This window comes from Bombina bombina, chromosome 4 (assembly GCF_027579735.1).
Source record: "Bombina bombina isolate aBomBom1 chromosome 4, aBomBom1.pri, whole genome shotgun sequence".
NCBI classification, from domain to species: Eukaryota; Metazoa; Chordata; class Amphibia; order Anura; family Bombinatoridae; genus Bombina; species Bombina bombina.
Window position 1 is genome coordinate 902,359,788 of NC_069502.1, and position 24,722 is coordinate 902,384,509.

The 24,722-nt window shown below is 37.5% G+C and overlaps 1 protein-coding gene across 1 annotated transcript in view; it reads right to left on the reverse strand.

Annotated features, from left to right (window-relative positions):
• Nucleotides 1–24,722, reverse strand: part of VTA1 (vesicle trafficking 1) — a 725,433-nt gene that overhangs the window by 309,062 nt on the left and 391,649 nt on the right. The window contains exons 3-4 of the mRNA XM_053711824.1: nt 20,343–20,470; nt 3,407–3,482 (exon numbers count right to left, since the gene is read on the reverse strand). Of these exons, the coding sequence (XP_053567799.1) occupies nt 3,407–3,482; nt 20,343–20,470 (204 nt within the window). The remainder of the gene's footprint in view (nt 1–3,406; nt 3,483–20,342; nt 20,471–24,722) is intronic.

Below are 24,722 nucleotides of genomic sequence, written 5' to 3' on the forward strand. Positions count from 1 at the left end.
GTTAAATCCTCTGTGAGTTATAGATGTCACACTTTGAAGCATGCAAAAAATGTAGAGAGTATCAGAAAGTCATCACACATATGCAAATAGAATTATGCTCCACATTGCTTCTAAGGTGTATGCTGTTAATTAATGGCTGCCTTTAGATTATTTGAAAAAATCATCACAGCGTCAGTATAAGCAGCCTTGGTTTAAACTGAAAAAGAAAGCTAATGGAAATTATATCTAAATGAGCAACGATATTTGAATTATTATTCATTCAGATATCAGCATTCATTTCTTTGCTGGATTTCAAAGTCTCACGGCGTTGCCGCACACAGCTGTTAAAACATGTCCCCAGGGAACAAACACACTGCCGGTTACAACAACCGCTAATAGTATTCGTGCTCAAATAAAAGCTTTCTGAGAGTTCAAACCCTCACAGACTGAAAAACCCTTTTAAACAGTAGTAGTGTGTATATATATAACAAATAGACAAAACACACTTACTGCAGCTTCATAATCCTCCTAGGCGAGCAGCGTCGGTAGCTTGTAGCAGAGACAGTGGGTAGGAGAGTGACGTCGCTACAGCCTATAGAGGGTGTGTGCGCCGCTGTCCAATTGCAGCCTCAGAATGTCGGCAAAGGAAAGAGAAGCACTGTTGGCGTGGTGCCAGCTAGAAATATGGATCAAGCCAAATCCAAAAGTAAAAGGTAGAGGGAAGCAGCACTCTTACTCCATAGTCCTTAAAATCCAAAGGTTTATTTCAAAAGAGTTTAAAACATGTAGGTGAGTAGACAAGCACAGCACAGTACAAATGCAAGCTATACAGGTGGAGGGGGGGGGAGCAAATCCTTACATGTTTCGTGCTATGCAGCACTTAATCATAGGATAGCTCACCACCTGTGCAGCACACCTTTAAAGGAGCAATGGCCAATCATTCAAAGCCATAGTATACCCAAAATGAATGTCTCAAAGGCAGACTGCACAGGTGTGAGAAGAAATGGTGTAACATAACAATACAAAAGCAAAAAAGGTACTTATTACATAGAAAGTACAAAAGTGAAAATAAAATAAAAATAAATGTAAAAAAACACATCAATAGATCATGTTACACACGTTCCAAATTAGTCTCAAAAAGAGAAATAATAGTAAATCTGATTATAAATCTAAGTCAGATGCGATATAGTAATAAAAATATATATATATATAAAAATATAAAATATAAAATATAAAATATAAGATATATATATATATTACTATCATCACATATACAAGGCAAGAAAAAATTGTTTAAGGATCAAAAAGATTTTAAAGACAATAAAGCACATGTCACATGGAATATACAACTTTTTGATGAGACCTTAAAAAAGATGGTATTAATTTTTCAAAATGTCATGCACTAATTGTACTCATATTCACATTACCAAGTTAACAGCGGGATTGAAAAATCTGAAAATACTGAAAATAACTTATACTTTCAGGAATCACAGTTTAGGAGTTTAGGAGTCTCGTATACATATGTTGTAAAACTGTCACATTTTTTCATATTTTTTCTCATATTTTTTCATATTTTTTCATATTTTTTCTCATATTCTTTCATATTTCTTCATATTTTTTCACACAATGGTAGATAAATACAAAAACAAAAAAAGTTAATGTGAAAACATATACAAATATGTATAATTGTATGTATCAAGGTGTCAAAATATGAAGATATGAAAATGTGAAACTGGATATGTTCAGAATGTATTCAGAATGAGAATAAGAGTGAGGCAAGGGAGAAATAAAAACTAAATAGATAATTTCTAATATGAGAAAAAATATGAAAAAATATGAAAAAATATGAAAAAATATGAGAAAAAATATGAAAAAATGTGACAGTTTTACAACATATGTATACGAGACTCCTAAACTCCTAAACTGTGATTCCTGAAAGTATAAGTTATTTTCAGTATTTTCAGATTTTTCAATCCCGCTGTTAACTTGGTAATGTGAATATGAGTACAATTAGTGCATGACATTTTGAAAAATTAATACCATCTTTTTTAAGGTCTCATCAAAAAGTTGTATATTCCATGTGACATGTGCTTTATTGTCTTTAAAATCTTTTTGATCCTTAAACAATTTTTTCTTGCCTTGTATATGTGATGATAGTAATATATATATATATCTTATATTTTATATTTTATATTTTATATTTTTATATATATATATATTTTTATTACTATATCGCATCTGACTTAGATTTATAATCAGATTTACTATTATTTCTCTTTTTGAGACTAATTTGGAACGTGTGTAACATGATCTATTGATGTGTTTTTTTACATTTATTTTTATTTTATTTTCACTTTTGTACTTTCTATGTAATAAGTACCTTTTTTGCTTTTGTATTGTTATGTTACACCATTTCTTCTCACACCTGTGCAGTCTGCCTTTGAGACATTCATTTTGGGTATACTATGGCTTTGAATGATTGGCCATTGCTCCTTTAAAGGTGTGCTGCACAGGTGGTGAGCTATCCTATGATTAAGTGCTGCATAGCACGAAACATGTAAGGATTTGCTCCCCCCCCTCCACCTGTATAGCTTGCATTTGTACTGTGCTGTGCTTGTCTACTCACCTACATGTTTTAAACTCTTTTGAAATAAACCTTTGGATTTTAAGGACTATGGAGTAAGAGAATAAATGATTCCTCAAGGCTAAATATGTGTTAATAATGAATCGATTTAGCCCAGAAAAAGTCTACAGTCTTAATAAGCCCTTGTGAAGCCCTTATTTACTATCTTAATAAACATGGCTTACCGGATCCCATAGGGAAAATGACAGCTTCCAGCATTACATCGTCTTGTTAGAATGTGTCATACCTCAAGCAGTAAGAGACTGCACACTGTTCCCCCAACTGAAGTTAATTGCACTCAACAGTCCTGTGTGGAACAGCCATGGATTTTAGTTACGGTGCTAAAATCATTTTCCTCATACAAACAGAAATCTTCATCTCTTTTCTGTTTCTGAGTAAATAGTACATACCAGCACTATTTTAAAATAACAAACTCTTGATTGAATAATAAAAACTACAGTTAAACACTAAAAAACTCTAAGCCATCTCCGTGGAGATGTTGCCTGTACAACGGCAAAGAGAATGACTGGGGTAGGCGGAGCCTAGGAGGGATCATGTGACCAGCTTTGCTGGGCTCTTTGCCATTTCCTGTTGGGGAAGAGAATATCCCACAAGTAAGGATGACGCCGTGGACCGGACACACCTATGTTGGAGAAAACTATATAAATTTCTTACGTATAACATATTGTTTTATATTCCATAAAGCCAGACACAGCAATTCTGTCTTTAATATTTCCACTGACCAACAGCACTGAATAAAATATCCAATATCCAATTTAAATTAAATAAATAAATATTGCTTACCTCTTCTGTGAGCTCTCCAAAAACAGTTAGTGTGTCAAGCAGAAGACTTGCTGTATAGAAGGACTTTATCATATTTCTAAAATTAAAAACATACATAAAAAAGTTACATTACGATTATGTAACTGTATACTTTTAAAAAGTCTTTTTCTATGATATTTTACATGGTGGTAAATAATATTTTCTAGGAACCTACTGCATCCAATGTATATTATACTTTGTTAAAAATCAATTCGCTGAAGTTTGGGTATGTTTTTTTTTTTTTTTAGAGGGGTAAAACTGAAACAGTATCTAACAGCATTAACTAAATGTTAGCAGTAAAAAAAATCCAAATTCTGGCAGCATGAGGTATAATTTCTGGGGAAATAAATAATTTTTTTAAAAATAATAAATTAGATTATTCCATACCTCATTATTTTAATTTGTGGTAAATTCATACAAATTAACTTGAAACTGCATAAACATAAAACATTAGAAACCTGGAATAATAAATCATTTATACCAAAGGCAGCCAACTGGCTGCCCTCTGTGATAGTTTTTATGGCCCCACAAAAAAGCAGAATTAAATACATGTATATATGCACCCCTTAAGGCTACTATAATATTTATCTGTGGCCGTCATGTGTTAGGAATTTGGCCATCACTGAGTAATAGCACAGCTTGTCAAGTATATTATACAATATCCCAGTATAAACATTATTATTATTAAGAAGTATCACCTTCCTATAACTATAAATAAAAAATGTTTATACAAAGGGGTTTTATGACACATTGATTATTTCATGAGTGATGTTATATCATTCTGTTATACTTACGGTGTATGTATAATTGTTTTAACATCAATAAATATGAATAAAAGAAATAATGTTAATACAAATTTTGATATGTTATATTAATTTTATATTTTTTACATGCATATATATGTGTTTATATATGTATTTACATATATAAATACATACACATGTACACACATAATATAGCCTTTTCCATTTAAATACTTTGTCATATACCATATATGGTTTAACCAGTCTAAATAAAATTGTATTAATATTTATATATTTTTTTTTATCAGATTGTGCATATATGAGTGTAACACTTTATTTTAATGCATTTATGTTGTGTTTGATGCATTTAAAAAAAAACAAAAAAAAAAAACTTTATGGTAGTTCTCCAATTGCGTAAACCTGACGCTCGCTAAATTTTGTTTGCGCTCGAGCGAACATGTTTACTTTCACCTTTTTATATTGCTTATCACGACCCATGCTAACAATAGCACGCCACTTGTAATCTAGCCCATAATGTTTAAGCTTTAAAGGGACATGATACCCAAATGTTGAAGCACTTGAAAGTGCTGCAGCATAGCTGTAAAATTATCACCTGAACATCTCTATGTAAAAAAGGAAGATATTTGACCTAAAAATGTCCTAAGTATTCCCCTCCCACCGTAAGAAACTTTAAGCAGCCAATCAGGATGCTAGTCCCAGGACTTGCAAGGGATTGTGAATCTGGCATGTGCAGGCACAGTCATGTTATTTTCCTATTCAGTTTAAGGAAGTTTACGGTTTAGTGAAACAAAACAAAGCAAGACCTCAGCACTGCTGATGCTGACTATTATTTTTTTATTTTCAACTTGCAGCTGGACAGCAGCTGAAGTATAACTGTTTACATAGCAATTACTCTCATGAGCTGAAAAAATTTTGAGGTACAAATATCTTCCTTTTTTTTTTTACATATAGACAGACGTTCAGGTGATATTTTCATGTCAGCTTTTTACAGTTATGCTGCATTTGTCCCTTTAACTGTGAAATTATTTTTGTTTACTACTACAGATAAACTTTAAAACTGAAATACTGTGATTTCTGTCCATATAAACATTAAAATAGATCTACATTTAATATTAATATTTTCAAAGCTAATTTTGTCTCAAAATGTAATTACCAGTTTACAATCAATAACGCCTACATTTTGTTATATTTGGTGTACTTTATTTATCATATTAAGATTAAATTAAGTTCAATAAAGGGACAGTAAACACCAGAATTTTTGTTGTTTAAAAAGATAGATAATACCTTTATTACCCAATCCCCAATTTTGCATAACTAACACAGTTATAATAATATACTTTTTACCTCTGTGATTACCTTGTATCTATGGCTCTGCAAACTGCCCCCATATTTCAGTTCTTTTCACAGACTTGCATTTTTAGCCAATCAGTGCTTGCTCTTAAGAGCTTCACGTGCCTGAGCTCAATGTTATCTATATGAAACACATGAACTAACACCCTCTAGTGGTGAAAACTGTCAAAATGCTTTCAGATTAGAGGTGGCCTTCAAGGTCTAAGAAATTAGCATATATACCTCATAGATTTAGCTTTCAACTAAGAATACCAAGAGAACAAAGCAAAATTGGTAATAAAAGTAAATTGGAAAGTTGTTTAAAATGACAAGCCCTTCACAACTGAATATTTTGAGGTGATGTCGGGGAGAGGAGGGCGCACATGATCTGGCTATTGTTTCAATAGATGCAGAAAAAGCCTTCAATTCATTCCACTTTGATCATCTTTTTACATCTTTAAATAAGTTTGGGTTTAAGGGCGAGTTCCCGAGATTTATCACCAATTTATATAAAGAACCATATACAAGACTGATTGTGAACAATATTATCTCCCCACAGATAACTCTTGGAAGAGGGACTAGACAGGGCTGCCCTCTCTCCCCCCTGCTCTTCGACGTCTCAATAGAACCCCTGGCGATCATGATCAGACATCACCTCCCAGGAATCAAAATTGGTAATCAGATTATAAAAATAGCTCTCTACGCGGACAACGTTTTATTATATCTATCTGACATTCAAACCAGTATACCAAAATTTTTGGACATCGCCGATAGGTTTGGATCCTTTTCAGGCTACAAAATTAACCAAGCAAAATCTGAATTACTATGGCTTAGAACAAATAATAACTCTCCAGCTAATATTCCTTTTAGCCTGGCAACAAACTCTTAAATATTTTTGAATCTTTATTTCCTCTAACCCTGCAGAGTTGTATGATCTTAATATAACCCCAATTTTAAAAAACATAAGGGAGAAACTGAAGAATTGGCAGGGCCTTCCAATATCTATCTCTGGTCGGATAGCTCTATTTAAAATGGTATTATTACCAAAACTTCTTTATGTACTCCAGAACACCCCATTAATTATATTGGAAAGGGATATCCGCTCACTTAACAGTTCACTCAGTAAATTTATATGGCAAGAGAAGAGACCAAGGATTTCGTTAAAGAAACTCTCTCTTTCGAAAGAGTACGGAGGTCTTGCCTTGCCCAACATTCGCTTCTATAATTATGCCTTCCTTGTGCGAATAGTCGCTGACTGGATTTTTCGGAGTAATTATGTAACAAATAGCCTACTAGAGGTAACTATATCTTATCCGTACACTCCTTCAGCATTAATCCATTGCCCACCCAAAGAATTACCAAGGGAAATTAAATTGTTTAAAACTTTTATGAGCCCACTGAAGGCCTGGTGGAAAGTGGGGGAACTCTTATCTTTAAAATGCAAAGTTTCGCAATTTTTGCCACTTCTGGGAAATCCGAAATTCCTGGCAGGGCTAAGCTCGCCACTTTTTAAGACCTGGCATAGTCAGGGCTTGGACAGGGTATTACATCTGATTGATAAAGAGAGAAAATGTGTTAAAGCTTTTGAAGAATTAAAAAAAGAATTCAAAATTAATAACAAGGATTTTTATCCATATCTACAAAGCAGACATTTCGCCACAGGGCTTATGAAAGAAACAGATTGGAATTGGTCCCTGGGCAAATTGGAAAGTTGGTTAAAACTCTTCGAAAATGGCCAGAGGTCAATTTCCTTATGCTATCAATTGATTAATTCCAGCAAAGGGAACTCTGAGCTAGAGAAAATGACCCTACTATGGAACCAGATGATCCCTCATTCCAATATTGACACTGAATTTATCCAATTATCAATTCAGAAAGTGGCTCAGGCTACCTTGTCAGCTACCTGGCGAGAGTCGCATTTCAGATTAATACATAACTCTTATTTTACCCCCAAAAAGATAGCAAAATTCGCAACTATGGCTTTAATCACTGCCCAAAATGTTCATTGCCGGCAGCAGATCTAATGCACATGGTTTGGGATTGTCCTAAAATAAGACATTTTTGGTGGAAGCTAGAGTTCTGGTTTACTAAAACACTTAAAATCTCTTAATCAGCTATAACACAGTTACAAATTATATTTGGGCTACCGAATCAAAATGCACATCAAATAAATGATAAGTTAATTCTCCTGTCCATATTGACATCTAGATATCTTATTTTTAAAAATTGGAAGCTAAAGACACCACCATCTATCCCAGGGATTAAACACTGTTTAAAGAAACAATGTTTGATAGAACAAAGAGACACTAATTTAGACAATGAAGAGGATATTAGACAATTTTTCAACAAATCGTCAGTATTTATAAAATCTCTGCCGGACATGGAGATAAATGATCTAATTTTCCCGTTTAGAAACTCTGAATTGATACTTCTAGGAGCCTGGTAATAACTTTAGTAGAGAGCACTGACTTATCAGGCTGTTCTAGACGTACATTCTGTGAGGTCCTACTGAATACAGTCCCCCGGGTGGATGAGGGGAGTGAAAATGGATAGGAAGGGGAATTCCCCTTGCCTCTTTCCCCCTTTATTTTTTTTTTTCTCTCCTTTTTCTTTCCATGTCGGGCTGTTTTGTGGGGGTTGGGTGGGGGTTATAGATAGAACTAAAAATCAGCTGATGAACTTGAAAGTAACAAATCAGAAGAGCTAGGGCTTAATCTAAGCTAATATTAATTTCTTTTTTTTTTCTAAGATATGTTGAATCTATATCATTAAGACAGTCAAGACCGTTTTATAAATTATTTGCTGTTAAATGTTTAAATAGCGTCTTGCATGGCGTTTACAAAATGTGTGAAGTTATCATGCTGAATAAAAATAAAGTTAAAAAAAAAAATTACATGCCCTATTTAAATCATTAAAGTGATTTTTTTGACTTGACTGTCCCTTTAAAGAGATATGAAAACCAAACATTTGCTTTTGTGGTTCATACAGAGCATACAATTTTGAACAACTTTCCAATTTACTTCTTATATCAAATTTGTTTTGTTCCTATTATAGTCTATATTGAAGAGATACTACTGGTGCTGGCATCTAGTATTCTTGCCATTGGAAAACATTCTTGCAAAACTGCTGCAAAAACACTGTAGCTTTTTCCAGTATAAACAAGTCGCAATATGGCAGTTTTAATCCCAAGTAAAATAAAAAAATTATATTTTGCTAAAGCAATAAAGCAATTCCCCTTTCTTGGGTCATTTACATTTTAAGCATTTAACAATGAGTCTAGGCTCACTTGAAGGCAAAATTTATCTTTCATGGTTTTGGATAGAGCATGCATTTTTGAGAGAAAACATAATTTATGCTTACCTGATACATTTATTTCTCTTGTGGTGTATCCAGTCCACGGATCATCCATTACTTGTGGGATATTCTCCTTCCCAACAGGAAGTTGCAAGAGGATCACCCACAGCAGAGCTGCTATATAGCTCCTCCCCTAACTGCCATATCCAGTCATTTGACCGAAAACAAGCAGAGAAAGGAGAAACCATAGGGTGCAGTGGTGACTGTAGTTTAAAATTAAAAAATACCTGCCTGAAAATGACAGGGTGGGCCGTGGACTGGATACACCTTACAAGAGAAAACATAATTTATGCTTACCTGATAAATTTATTTCTCTTCATCCATTACTTGTGGGATACCAATACCAAAGCTAAAGTACACGGATGAAGGGAGGGACAAGGCAGGTACTTAAACGGAAGGTACCACTGCCTGTAAAACCTTTCTCCCAAAAATAGCCTCCGAAGAAGCAAAAGTATCAAATTTGTAGAATTTTGAAAAAGTATGAAGCGAAGACCAAGTCGCCGCCTTGCAAATCTGTTCAACAGAAGCCTCATTTTTAAAGGCCCATGTGGAAGCCATAGCTCTAGTAGAATGAGCTGTAATACTTTCTGGAGGCTGCTGGCCAGCAGTCTCATAGGCTAAGCGGATTATGCTTTTTAGCCAAAAAGAAAGAGAGGTTGCCGAAGCCTTTTGACCTCTCCTCTGTCCAGAGTAGACAACAAACAAAGCCGATGTTTGACGAAAATCTTTAGTAGCTTGTAAGTAAAACTTTAAAGCACGAACCACGTCCAGATTGTGTAATAGACGTTCCTTCTTTGAAGAAGGATTAGGACACAAAGACGGAACAACAATCTCTTGATTGATATTCTTATTAGATACCACCTTAGGTAAAAACCCAGGTTTAGTACACAGAACTACCTTATCTGCATGGAAGATCAGATAAGGAGAATCACATTGTAAGGCAGATAACTCGGAAACTCTACGAGCCGAGGAAATAGCTACCAAAAAAAGAACTTTCCAAGATAAAAGTTTGGTATCTATGGAATGAAGAGGTTCAAACGGAACCCCCTGAAGAACTTTAAGAACCAAATTTAAGCTCCAAGGTGGAGCAACAGGTTTAAACACAGGCTTGATTCTTACTAAAGCCTGACAAAATGCCTGAACGTCTGGGACATCCGCCAGACACTTGTGCAAAAGAATAGATAGTGCAGAAATCTGTCCCTTTAAGGAACTAGCTGACAATCCTTTCTCCAATCCTTCTTGGAGAAAAGATAATATCCTGGGAATCCTGACCTTACTCCATGAGTAGCCCTTGGATTCACACCAATAAAGATATTTACGCCATATTTTATGATAGATTTTCCTGGTGACAGGCTTTCGTGCCTGAATTAAGGTATCAATGACTGACTCAGAGAAACCATGCTTTGATAAAATCAAGCGTTCAATCTCCAGGCAGTCAGCCTCAGAGAAATTAGATTTGGATGGTTGAAAGGACCTTGAAGTAGAAGGTCCTGTCTCAGCGGCAGAGTCCATGGTGGAAAGGATGACATGTCCACCAGATCTGCATACCAAGTCCTGCGTGGCCACACAGGCGCTATCAAGATCACTGATGCTCTCTCCTGCTTGATTTTGGCAATCAGACGAGGGAGCAGAGGAAACGGTGGAAACACATAAGCCAGGTTGAAGGACCAAGGCGCTACTAGAGCATCTATCAGCGTTGCCTTGGGATCCCGAGACGCCATGAGATCCAGTTCTGGTTTGCTCCAACGATGAACCAATTGTGCAAACACCTCCGGATGGAGTTCCCACTCCCCCAGATGAAAAGTCTGTCGACTTAGAAAATCCGCCTCCCAGTTTTCTACACCTGGGATATGGATAGCTGATAGGTGGCAAGAGTGAATCTCTGCCCAGCGAATTATCTTTGAGACTTCTAACATCGCTAGGGAACTCCTTGTTCCCCCTTGATGGTTGATGTAAGCCACAGTCTTGATGTTGTCCGACTGAAATCTGATGAACCTCAGTGTCGCTAGCTGAGGCCAAGCCTAAAGAGCATTGAATATCGCTCTTAGTTACAGAATGTTTATTGGAAGGAGTGTCTCCTCCTGAGTCCACGATCCCTGAGCCTTCAGGGAGTTCCAGACTGCACCCCAACCTAGAAGGCTGGCATCTGTCATTACAATTGTCCAATCTGGCCTGCAAAAGGTCATACCTTTGGACAGATGGACCCGAGATAGCCACCAGAGAAGAGAATCCCTGGTCTCTTGATCCAGATTTAGTAGAGGAGACAAATCTGTGTAATCCCCATTCCACTGACTGACCATGCATAGTTGCAGCGGTCTGAGATGTAGGCGTGCAAACGGCACTATGTGCATTGCCGCTACCATTAAGCCGATTACTTCCATGCACTGAGCCACCGAAGGGCGAGGAATGGAATAAATAACACGGCAGGAATTCAGAAGTTTTGATAACCTGGACTCCGTCAAGTAAATTTTCATTTCTACAGAATCTATCCCTAGGAAGGAAACTCTTGTGAGGGGGGATAGAGAACACTTTTCCTCGTTCACCTTCCACCCATGCGACCTCAGAAATGCCAACACTATGTCCGTATGAGACTTGGCAACTTGGAAGTTTGACGCCTGAATCAGGATGTCGTCTAAATAAGGGGCCACTGCTATGCCACGCGGCCTTAGGACCGCCAGAAGCAACCCCAGAACCTTCGTAAAAAATTATTGGGGCTGTAGCTAACCCAAAGGGAAGAGCTACAAACTGGTAATGCCTGTCTAGGAAGGCAAACCTGAGAAACCGATGATGATCTTTGTGTATCGGAACGTGAAGATAAGCATCCTTTAAATCCACTGTAGTCATGTATTGACCCTCCTGGATCATAAATAGGATGGTACGAATAGTCTCCATCTTGAATGATGGAACTCTGAGGAATTTGTTTAAGATCTTTAAATCCAAAATTGGTCTGAAGGTTCCCTCTTTTTTGGGGACCACAAACAGATTTGAGTAAAATCCCTGCCCCTGTTCCTCCTTTGGAACTGGATGGATCACTCCAATAACTAGGAGGTCTTGAACACAGTGTAAGAATGCCTCTCTCTTTATCTGGTTTGCAGATAATTGAGAAAGGTGAAATCTCCCTTTTGGAGGGGAAGCCTTGAAGTCCAGAAGATATCCCTGGGATATAATTTCCACGCCCAGGGATCCTGGACATCTCTTGCCCACGCCTGGGCGAAGAGCGAAAGTCTGCCCCCTACTAGATCCGTTACCGGATAGGGGGCCGTTCCTTCATGCTGTCTTAGAGGCAGCAGCAGGCTTTTTGGCCTGCTTACCCTTGTTCCAGGTCTGGTTAGGTCTCCAGACCATCTTGGACTGAGCAAAAGTTCCCTCTTGTTTTGCATTAGAGGAAGTTGATGCCGCACTTGCCTTGAATTTTCGAAAGGCACGAAAATTAGACTGTTTGGCCCTTGATTTGGACCTATCCTGAGGAAGGGCATGACCTTTTCCTCCAGTGATATCAGCAATAATCTCCTTCAAACCAGGCCCGAATAGGGTCTGCCCCTTGAAGGGAATGTTAAGCAGCTTAGACTTTGAAGTAACGTCAGCTTACCATGATTTAAGCCATAGCGCTCTGCGCGCCTGGAGAATTCTTAGACGTTAGTTTAGTCAAATGAACAATGGCATCAGAAACAAAATAATTGGCTAGCTTAAGTGCTCTAAGCTTGTCAAGTATGTCATCCAATGGAGTCGCTACCTGTAAAGCCTCTTCCAGAGACTCAAACCGGAACGCCGCAGCAGCAGTGACAGGAGCAATGCATGCAAGGGGCTGTAGGATAAAACCTTGTTGAATAAACATTTTCTTAAGGTAACCCTCTAACTTTTTATGCATTGGATCTAAGAAAGCACAACTGTCCTCGACAGGGATAGTAGTACGCTTTGCTAGAGTAGAAACTGCTCCCTCCACCTTAGGAACTGTCTGCCATAAGTCCTGTGTGGTGGCGTCTATTGGAAACATTTTTCTAAAAATAGGAAGGGGAGAGAACGGCACACCTGGTCTATCCCATTCCTTAGTAATAATTTCTGTAAACCTTTTAGGTATTGGAAAAACATCAGTGCACACCGGCACTGCATAGTATTTATCCAGTCTACACAATTTCTCTGGCACTGCAATTGTATCAGTCATTCAGAGCAGCTAAAACCTCCCTGAGTAACACGCAGAGGTGTTCAAGCTTAAATTTAAATGTAGAGATATCAGAATCACGTTGCATCATCTTCCTTGAGTCAGAAACATCACCCACAGAAAGAAGCTCTCCATCTTCAGCTTCTGCATATTGTGAGGCAGTATCAGACATAGCTCTTAAAGCGTCAGTATGCTCTGTATTTCGTCTAACTCCAGAGCTATCTCGCTTTCCTCTAAAGTCAGGTAGTCTGGCTAATACCGCTGACAGTGTATTATCCATGACTGCCGCCATGTCTTGTAAAGTAAACGCTATGGGCGCCCTAGATGTACTTGGCGCCATTTGAGCGTGAGTCCCTTGAGCGGACTTATCCCCTCGTCAGATTCCTCTGGTGATAAATTTTTTAAAGACAGAATATGATCTTTATTTCTTAAAGTGAAATCAGTACATTTGGTACACATTCTATGAGGGGGTTCCACAATGGCTTTTAAACATAATGAACAAGGAGTTTCCTCTATGTCAGACATGTTTGTACAGACTAGCAATGAGACTTGCAAGCTTGGAAAACACTTTAAATCAAGTTAACAAGCAAATATAAGAAAACATAATTTATGTAAGAACTTACCTGATAAATTCATTTCTTTCAAATTAGCAAGAGTCCATGAGCTAGTGACGTATGGGATATACATTCCTACCAGGAGGGGCAAAGTTTCCCAAACCTCAAAATGCCTATAAATACACCCCTCACCACACCCACAAATCAGTTTAACGAATAGCCAAGAAGTGGGGTGATAAGAAAAAAGTGCGAAAGCATAAAAAATAAGGAATTGGAATAATTGTGCTTTATACAAAAAAATCAAAACCACCACAAAAAAGGGTGGGCCTCATGGACTCTTGCTAATATGAAAGAAATGAATTTATCAGGTAAGTTCTTACATAAATTATGTTTTCTTTCATGTAATTAGCAAGAGTCCATGAGCTAGTGACGTATGGGATAATGACTACCCAAGATGTGGATCTTCCACACAAGAGTCACTAGAGAGGGAGGGATAAAATAAAGACAGCCAATTCCGCTGAAAATAATCCACACCCAAAATAAAGTTTAAATCTTATAATGAAAAAAACTGAAATTATAAGCAGAAGAATCAAACTGAAACAGCTGCCTGAAGTACTTTTCTACCAAAAACTGCTTCAGAAGAAGAAAACACATCAAAATGGTAGAATTTAGTAAAAGTATGCAAAGAAGACCAAGTTGCTGCTTTGCAAATCTGATCAACTGAAGCTTCATTCCTAAACGCCCAGGAAGTAGAAACTGACCTAGTAGAATGAGCTGTAATCCTTTGAGGCGGAGTTTTACCCGACTCGACATAAGCATGATGAATTAAAGATTTCAACCAAGATGCCAAAGAAATGGCAGAAGCCTTCTGACCTTTCCTAGAACCGGAAAAGATAACAAATAGACTAGAAGTCTTTCGGAAATTCTTAGTAGCTTCAACATAATATTTCAAAGCTCTAACTACATCCAAAGAATGCAATGATCTCTCCTTAGAATTCTTAGGATTAGGACACAATGAAGGAACCACAATTTCTCTACTAATGTTGTTAGAATTCACAACCTTAGGTAAAAATTTAAATGAAGTTCGCAACACCGCCTTATCCTGATGAAAAATCAGAAAAGAAGACTCACAAGAAAGAGCAGATAATTCAGAAACTCTTCTAGCAGAAGAGATGGCCAAAAGAAACAAAACTTTCCAAGAAAGTAATTTAATGTCCAGTGAATGCATAGGTTCAAACGGAGGAGCTTGAAGAGCCCCCAGAACCAAATTCAAACTCCAAGGAGGAGAAATTGACTTAATTACAGGTTTTATACGAACCAAAGCTTGTACAAAACAATGAATATCAGGAAGATTAGTAATCTTTCTGTGAAAAAGAACAGAAAGAGCAGAGATTTGTCCTTTCAAGGAACTTGCAGACAAACCTTTATCCAAACCATCCTGAAGAAACTGTAAAATTCTCGGAATTCTAAAAGAATGCCAGGAAAAATTATGAGAAAGACACCAAGAAATGTAAGTCTTCCAGACTCGATAATATATCTTTCTAGATACAGATTTACGAGCCTGTAACATAGTATTAATCACAGAGTCAGAGAAACCTCTTTGACTAAGAATCAAGCGTTCAATCTCCATACCTTCAAATTTAAGGATTTGAGATCCTGATGGAAAAAAGGACCTTGTGATAGAAGGTCTGGTCTTAACGGAAGAGTCCACGGTTGGCAAGAGGCCATCCGGACAAGATCTGCATGCCAAAACCTGTGAGGCCATGCTGGAGCCACCAGCAGAACAAACGAGCATTCCTTCAGAATCTTGGAGATTACTCTTGGAAGAAGAACTAGAGGCGGAAAGATATAGGCAGGACGATACTTCCAAGGAAGTGACAATGCATCCACTGCTTCCGCCTGAGGATCCCTGGATCTGGACAGATACCTGGGAAGTTTCTTGTTTAGATGAGAAGCCATCAGATCTATTTCTGGAAGTCCCCACATTTGAACAATCTGAAGAAATACCTCTGGGTGAAGAGACCATTTGCCCGAATGTAACGTTTGGCGACTGAGATAATTCGCTTCCCAATTGTCTACACCTGGGATATGAACCGCAGAAATTAGACAGGAGCTGGATTCCGCCCAAACCAGAATTCGAGATACTTCTTTCATAGCCAGAGGACTGCGAGTCCCTCCTTGATGATTGATATATGCCACAGTTGTGACATTGTCTGTCTGAAAACAAATGAACGATTCTCTCTTTAGAAGAGGCCATGACTGAAGAGCTCTGAAAATTGCACGGAGTTCCAAAATATTGATTGGTAATCTCACCTCCTGAGATTCCCAAACCCCTTGTGCTGTCAGAGACCCCCAAACAGCTCCCCAACCTGTCAGACTTGCATCTGTTGAAATCACAGTCCAGGTTGGAAGAACAAAAGAAGCCCCCTGAACTAAACGATGGTGATCTGTCCACCACGTCAGAGAGTGTCGTACAAACGGTTTTAAAGATATCAATTGATATATCTTTGTGTAATCCCTGCACCACTGGTTCAGCATACAGAGCTGAAGAGGTCGCATGTGAAAACGAGCAAAGGGGATCGCGTCCGATGCAGCAGTCATAAGACCTAGAATTTCCATGCATAAGGCTACCAAAGGGAATGATTGTGACTGAAGGTTTCGACAAGCTGAAACCAATTTTAGACGTCTCTTGTCTGTCAGAGACAGAGTCATGGATACTGAATCTATCTGGAAACCTAAAAAGGTTACCCTTGTCTGAGGAATCAATGAACTTTTCGGCAAATTGATCCTCCAACCATGATCTCGAAGAAACAATACGAGTCGATTCGTATGAGATTCTGCTAAATGTGAAGACTGAGCAAGTACCAAGATATCGTCCAAATAAGGAAATACCACAATACCCTGTTCTCTGATTACAGACAGAAGGGCACCGAGAACCTTTGAAAAAATCCTTGGAGCTGTTGCTAGGCCAAACGGCAGAGCCACAAATTGGTAATGCTTGTCTAGGAAAGAGAATCTCAGAAACTGATAGTGATCTGGATGAATCGGAATATGCAGATATGCATCCTGTAAATCTATTGTGGACATATAATGCCCTTGCTGAACAAAAGGCAGAATAGTCCTTATAGTTACCATTTTGAATGTTGGCATCCTTACATAACGATTCAATATTTTTAGATCCAGAACTGGTCTGAAGGAATTCTCCTTCTTTGGTACAATGAAGAGATTTGAATAAAACCCCAGTCCCTGTTCCAGAACTGGAACTGGCATAATTACTCCAACCAACTCTAGATCTGAAACACATTTCAGAAATGCTTGAGCCTTCGCTGGATTTACTGGGACACGGGAAAGAAAAAATCCCTTTGCAGGAGGCCTTATCTTGAAGCCAATTCTGTACCCTTCTGAAACAATGTTCTGAATCCAAAGATTGTGAATTGAATTGATCCAAATTTCTTTGAAAAATCGTAATCTGCCCCCTACCAGCTGGGCTGGAATGAGGGCCGCACCTTCATGTGGACTTGGGAGCTGGCTTTGGTTTTCTAAAAGGCTTGGATTTATTCCAGACTGGAGATGGTTTCCAGACTGATACCGCTCCTGTGAGTGAAGGATCAGGCTTTTGTTCCTTATTGTGACGAAAGGAACGAAAACGATTATTAGACCTAAATTTACCTTTAGATTTTTTATCCTGTGGTAAAAAAGTTCCTTTCCCTCCAGTAACAGTTGAGATAATAGAATCCAACTGAGAACCAAATAATTTATTACCCTGGAAAGAAAGCGAAAGCAAAGTTGACTTGGAAGACATATCAGCATTCCAAGTTTTAAGCCATAAAGCTCTTCTAGCTAAAATAGCTAGAGACATATACCTAACATCAACTCTAATGATATCAAAGATGGCATCACAAATAAAGTTATTAGCATGTTGAAGAAGATTAACAATGCTATGAGAATTATGATCTGTTACTTGTTGCGCTAAAGCTTCTAACCAAAAAGTTGAAGCTGCAGCAACATCTGCTAAAGATATAGCAGGTCTAAGAAGATTACCTGAACATAAGTAAGCTTTTCTTAGAAAGGATTCAATTTTCCTATCTAAAGGATCCTTAAAGGAAGTACTATCTGCCGTAGGAATAGTAGTACGTTTAGCAAGAGTAGAGATAGCCCCATCAACTTTAGGGATTTTGTCCCAAAACTCTAATCTGTCAGATGGCACAGGATATAATTGCTTAAAACGTTTAGAAGGAGTAAATGAATTACCCAAATTATTCCATTCCCTGGAGATTACTTCAGAAATAGCATCAGGGACAGGAAAAACTTCTGGAATAACTACAGGAGATTTAAAAACCTTATTTAAACGTTTAGATTTAGTATCAAGAGGACCAGAATCCTCTATTTCTAATGCAATTAAGACTTCTTTAAGTAAAGAACGAATAAATTCCATTTTGAATAAATATGAAGATTTATCAGCATCAACCTCCGAGACAGAATCCTCTGAACCAGAGGAATCTCTGTCAGAATCAGAATGATGATGTTCATTTAAAAATTCATCTGAAAAATGAGAAGTTTTAAAAGACCTTTTACGTTTACTAGAAGGAGGAATAACAGACATAGCCTTCTTAATGGATGTAGACACAAAATCTCTTATGTTAACAGGAACACTAGTATTAGATGTTGATGGAACAGCAACAGGTAATGTAACATTACTAAAGGAAATATTATCTGCATTAACAAGTTTGTCATGACATTCATTACAAACAACAGCTGGAGGAACAGATACCACAAGTTTACAGCAGATACACTTAACTTTGGTAGATCCAGCACCAGGCAGCGATTTTCCAATAGTATCTTCTGACTCAGGTTCAAACTGGGACATCTTGCAATATGTAATAGAAAAAACAACATATAAAGCAAAATTGATCAAATTCCTTAAATGACAGTTTCAGGAATGGGAAAAAATGCCAGTGAACAAGCTTCTAGCAACCAGAAGCAATAAATAATGTGGAGACAAAAATGACGCCCATATTTTTTAGCGCCAAAAAAGACGCCCACATTATTTGGCGCCTAAATGCTTTTGGCGCCAAAAATGACGCCACATCCGGAACGCCGACACTTTTGGCGCAAAAAAAACGTCAAAAAATGACGCAACTTCCGGCGACACGTATGACGCCGGAAATAGAAAAAAAATTTTGCGCCAAAAAAGTCCGCGCCAAGAATGACGCAATAAAATGAAGCATTTTCAGCCCCCGCGAGCCTAACAGCCCACAGGGAAAAAAGTCAATTTTAAGGTAAGAAAAAAATGATTAATTCATATGCATTATCCCAAATATGAAACTGACTGTCTGAAATAAGGAACGTTGAACATCCTGAGTCAAGGCAAATAAATGTTTGAATACATATATTTAGAACTTTATATAAAAGTGCCCAACCATAGCTTAGAGTGTCACAGAAAATAAGACTTACTTACCCCAGGACACTCATCTACACATAGAAGAAAGCCAAACCAGTACTGAAACGAGAATCAGTAGAGGTAATGGTATATATAAGAGTATATCGTCGATCTGAAAAGGGAGGTAAGAGATGAATCTCTACGACCGATAACAGAGAACCTATGAAATAGACCCCGTAGAAGGAGATCATTGAATTCAAATAGGCAATACTCTCCTCACATCCCTCTGACATTCACTGCACGCTGAGAGGACGTTTTTGAACACACACCAAACTGCCACAGCCTTGCTGTGGGCCTACCTTCCCCAACAAACGATTTTGGAAACCCTAAGAGCCCTTTAGAGATGTCCTATAGCATTCAGGGGACTCCTGGAGGAAGCTGGATGTCTCAATCTGTAAATGTTACTGCGCAAAAAAGCACTAAATTAGGCCCCTCCCACTCATAGTAACACAGTGGAAAGCTTTAGGAAACTGCTTCTAGGCAAATTTAAGCCAGCCATGTGGAAAAAACTAGGCCTCAATAAAGTTTTATCACCAAAGTATATATAAAAACGTTTAAACATGCCAGCAAACGTTTTATATTGTAAATATAAAAGAGTATTACCTCAGAAAGTAAGCATGATACCAGTCGCTATTAAATCACTGTATTCAGGCTTACCTTACATAAATTTGGTAACAGCAGCATTTTCTAGCATTCACATCTTCTAGAAAAAATCTTAACTGCACATATCTCATAGCAGGATAACCTGCACGCCATTCCCCCGCTGAAGTTACCTCTCTCTTCAGTCATGGATCTTAGTTACAACCTGCTAAGATCATAGAAATCACAGGCAGATTCTTCTATTTTTCTGCCTGGGACAAAATAGTACAACTCCGGTACCATTTAAAAATAACAAACTTTTGATTGAAGCAAGATAACAGCTACATTTCACCACTTTCCTCTTACTACCTCCATGCTTGTTGAGAGTTGCAAGAGAATGACTGGATATGGCAGTTAGGGGAGGAGCTATATAGCAGCTCTGCTGTGGGTGATCCTCTTGCAACTTCCTGTTGGGAAGGAGAATATCCCACAAGTAATGGATGATCCGTGGACTGGATACACCTTACAAGAGAAATTATATATATATTTACATTTATATATGTATTATACACATTCACATAGAAAATATTCATGTAACCAATCACATATGAATACATTCTCTTTCAATTATCAGAATATATGTCATTATATTAATGAACTGTATAATTTATTGTAGTTCAACCTTCACTCTTATTGTAAAAGCTAACTGATTTGAAGCAGTTAATTGAGTAATACTTACTTGTGGAACCTTCCAGCTCTATCCTCATTGTCTGCATATAGAAACATCTTCAGTGCGTAATTCTCTATATGGGCACTACCCACAATCTCCTGAGTGATGGAGTCACAGTCACCTAGTTGCTTCTTCAGCTGCAAGGGAACATATGAATGGATTACTTTATTACAGAACTTATTACTGTAAATTGTTTCCCCCTTTTTTGTGTTCCCAAGCATCTATTTTACCTGCTGAAGTGTATTAAATTGTGTACAAATAGCTCTTTTAGCATTGTTTGACGTTTAAAATATTAATTTTTCACTGTTAAAAAGGAACATTAAACACCTCAACATATTAATATAAATTATTTAATTACACGTAGTTAAAAACTTTGCAATATACTTTTATTATTTATTTTGTTATGCTTTCCAGTAGTTTATTTTAATTTTTGTGGGCTTTCCAAATCGTTAAACCTGGAAGTGTAGATGACACAGTCATTGGTTGCACACTCCAGTAAGCCATTTATAACCATTCCTAATTGGCCTCAGCAGAAAAGGTAACCTAAGTTACAATATGGCAGCTCCCATTGCTTTATGGACATTAACTTTACCCTTATTTTTTCAAGATTTAAACATAGATGTACTAATCTTTCCTCTGAAGACTTCATTCAAACAAATGATTTATTTAATGTTTAATGTCCCTTTAATATCATTACCTATACTAAAATGTTCAGCGTGTCTGTATTAGCTTTAGAAAAGTTATGTAAACAAGAGCCTGCAGCATAAATCAACCACCAAGTAGGTAGTGTGTGTGTGAGGTGGGAGAGAATCCAATCCATTTGAAAGGGTGTTCCTGCAACATTTTTTTGTATACAATTAACTCAATACAATTAATGGATTGATAAAGTATAATGTACCATTTGTTGTGCATAATGATGGCATGAGTGACACTTATCAAGCAAAGAATAATTATAAAAATGTGACCAAATATTCTCACAGCACCTGTAATTCAGTATTACAATTTTGTTTTTTTTCTGTAACACCAGTAGAGTACAAAAAAGTCCCTATTCCTGCTGCATTCATATAATTACATTCCCTTTTGTTTGTCTTCATTCATTCTAAAGAGTTTTATGCCCAGTGAAGGAAGATGAATGAATAAGTACTATATAGTTTATTTTTTCTTTAAATATGTATTTTAATATATGCAAACCATACAAAATATAGATGCTACCACCAGCCTGGTATTTAAATAATGAAATATAAAAATAATGTAGACTACAGCTTCTCTAAAACATCAGATTTCATGCACATGTTTTAAATAGTAAATATATTATAATGATCGGACATGAAAATACAAGCCTAAACAACCAAACACAAAATAAACCAGAGAGGAAATGAAAGACATGTATGCTCCTTTATCGGAAATATCCATGCTGCCAATTTGGTGATCCAATGGGCTCTATAAAGATGCAGGATAAAGCAAGATATCATTCAAAGGGACAGTGCACTGTAAAATTGTTTTTATATGAATGTATTTTCAATGACTTGTTATACCAGCTACAGAGTATTTTCAGGTTTATTTGTGTATATGAAGTAGCTGGTTTTGTGCTTTTAAACCACAGCCTATTACAATGGGTTGAGCTTCAGGTAATATCATATCTTATTATGTTATCACTTGTATGTGCACACACTTGCTTCCTTATCTTATATTTGTCTAGAAAACCAAAGCTCAATACTTAGGGCTAGATTTATTAAGCCCCTACGGCAGCAAGTTCTCTCAAGAACTTGCTTGCCGTGAATTATCAAGCAGCGGTCACCAGACCGCTGCTTCCCTAACATCTACGCCACCTCTATTGTGGCGAAATTCAATCTCCTCGGTCGATTCCGACCGAGGAGATTGACAGCTCCTGCCCGCGCGTGATTGGCTGTGCGCGGGCAGGGGGCGGGATTGCACGCGAGCGCAAAATTGCGCTTGTGTGCAATGTTAATTACCTGCAGGTAATTTCGCCCCGCAACAGGCGAGCTGAGGTGTACAGCCCCTGTACGCCTCAGCGTTGATAAATCTAGCCCTTAGAGAGAACAATGGAAAATTATCATTTTATTACTTAACTATCATGCCCCCCCCCCCCCCCCACTGAGAGTGTAATTTCCTCTGCTGGTTGAGTTTACTTAGGCTATTCAATAGAATAAACTCCAGTATAGAAACTTTCAGTATAAGTGGCTATTCCACAGGCTAAATCAGCTATTTCAAATGCCAAAATAGGGGTAAAGGAGCTACTTTTAAACAATTTAAAGCACTCCAGCTGGTAAAATGAATCATTGGGAACAATTTAAAGGGGAGAAACATTTTGGGTGAACTGTCCCTTTAAGTATAAATCCTGACTGCAAAATAAAAGTGCTGGTCTGCCTTCATTATTTTTAATTTAATTATGACTCTAAGGGCAAGCACTGCCATAGAATAATGACCCATATCAAGGGGATTTGCAGCAAACTTGCCAAGGCTACTGCTCAGGTTGTAGGACGTGCAACTAGTTTAGGCTAATGGCTCCATTTATGAATGACTGGACGGACAAGAGTCCCAAGTAGACAAACTGTCCGTCAGTGATTGCAGCCAGTGGAATGCATCTCGCTTCCGGTAATTTATCATTGCACCAGCAACTGTTTATCCTATTCCATTGCTGCCACAGGCACATGGCATTTAAGCTGTAAGTCTATTCTGTTACCCAATACCCTCTTTTAGCCCCTCAATGTTGTACCTCAATATATATTGTATCCTTTTTTTTTATTTGATGTTTGTCAAATCTTCACAAGAAACCATCTGTTTCAGGTAACAACCAAATCCTATAACTTGATGGTACTGAAAGTCAATCCACAATGAATGTGCGATTCTTCTAGCACCAGCGACCACCTGTCTCATCTAAATTTCTTCAAAGGATTAGGCCACTGCCACCAAAACCTATTTTGAAGAACAATAAGACCACTGGCGTGATATGCTCAAACACATACAATTACACAGGCCTGTATGAGGGCTAAAACAATGATAAAGCTCTCTCTGACAGCCACAGAGCTTTGAGATTGGCACCTGCAGCAAGAGAAGGATGCAGCAGTGCACACAAAGACTGAATGCTGCTCAACATTATTATTATGTTCTAGGGCAGACAGTTTCCTAGATATGGTAACACAGTCTGCATTACATAATACTTAAAGGTATACTTGTCATGAATACCTCATGATTTAGATGATAATGGATTAATTTGCTTTAGCTTGTGTGCTAAAAACATTTGTTGTTTTTTTCAGAAGAAATGTGTTGCTGTTTTTTCCCTTAGATAAGCCAGAGCCCTCATAAATAGTTTGTAAGATGCACAAGAGAGAACTGTATTGCCTATGGTCAGTTTTATTGCCGCCACCTTTCAGCACAGAGAATGATGCAACACGGTGCCTCTATCCAGGCACTAAACAGAGTTCATTGACAGGACAACCAGCCTTGCAAATAAATATACTTTTATATGTCATAGTGCCTCAGAACCATAAAGAATGCAAAATATATGGTGTTTGGTATCAAAATACTCCTCACACCATCACTAAGGGATTGTCTATCTGTGTATATGAAATAGATATACATATCAGAAGTTATAAAGATGTTATATAATTTCTACCATAGATTCTGAGCTTTATAACATGTCGTAAAAAAAGAGGAGTGGATATTTCTAAGGGCCCTCTGTAAGAAGGTTGGGTCAAGCAATTTGATATGAGAAAAAGTTATACAATTTTGTGTCTAACAATACAAGTTGTTCATTCTACATGGGAGGCTGTATACCAGAGTGAGTGACCATCTTTTCTTGCCAATCTCCCTGGCGCAGACACCTAAGCTAGTAAAGTATTAGGTCTTTTATTTCTCCTTTTTATTTTAAAAACTATTTGCTTGTGTATAATTCTATTTGTTAACATATTTTTATTAATAATGGACAGTGACTTGATTTTTGCTCATAACTAATTTATTTATTACGTTTTTGCCTTTGTCTAATATTTGTACCACGTTACTGAAAGAGAATGGTAGTATTAATACTATGTTTTTAGATTATTGTTTTGCTAAATTGTATCCTGGGATTTAGTTTGTTAGTCTGGGTTTTCCTTAAGATTTCCCATATAATAATTCTTAAGTGGTGGCAGCTTAGAGATAGTTTAGTGTGGGTGGCATTAAAGGGGAGTTTTGGGCTTTTTTTTCTAACAGACTAGAGAGTGTTGTTAACCCTTGCACCCACTGAACTAAGTCACAGACTTGCCTGGAGTGGCTAGACTGTGACAGATTGGTTAAAGTAGAAAGGTTTAACCCTTTCTGTGCCAAACAAGTGACTGGTGCAGGGCTGGTGAACCCTGGTCGTCACAATACTAAATCCCAATTTTTTCT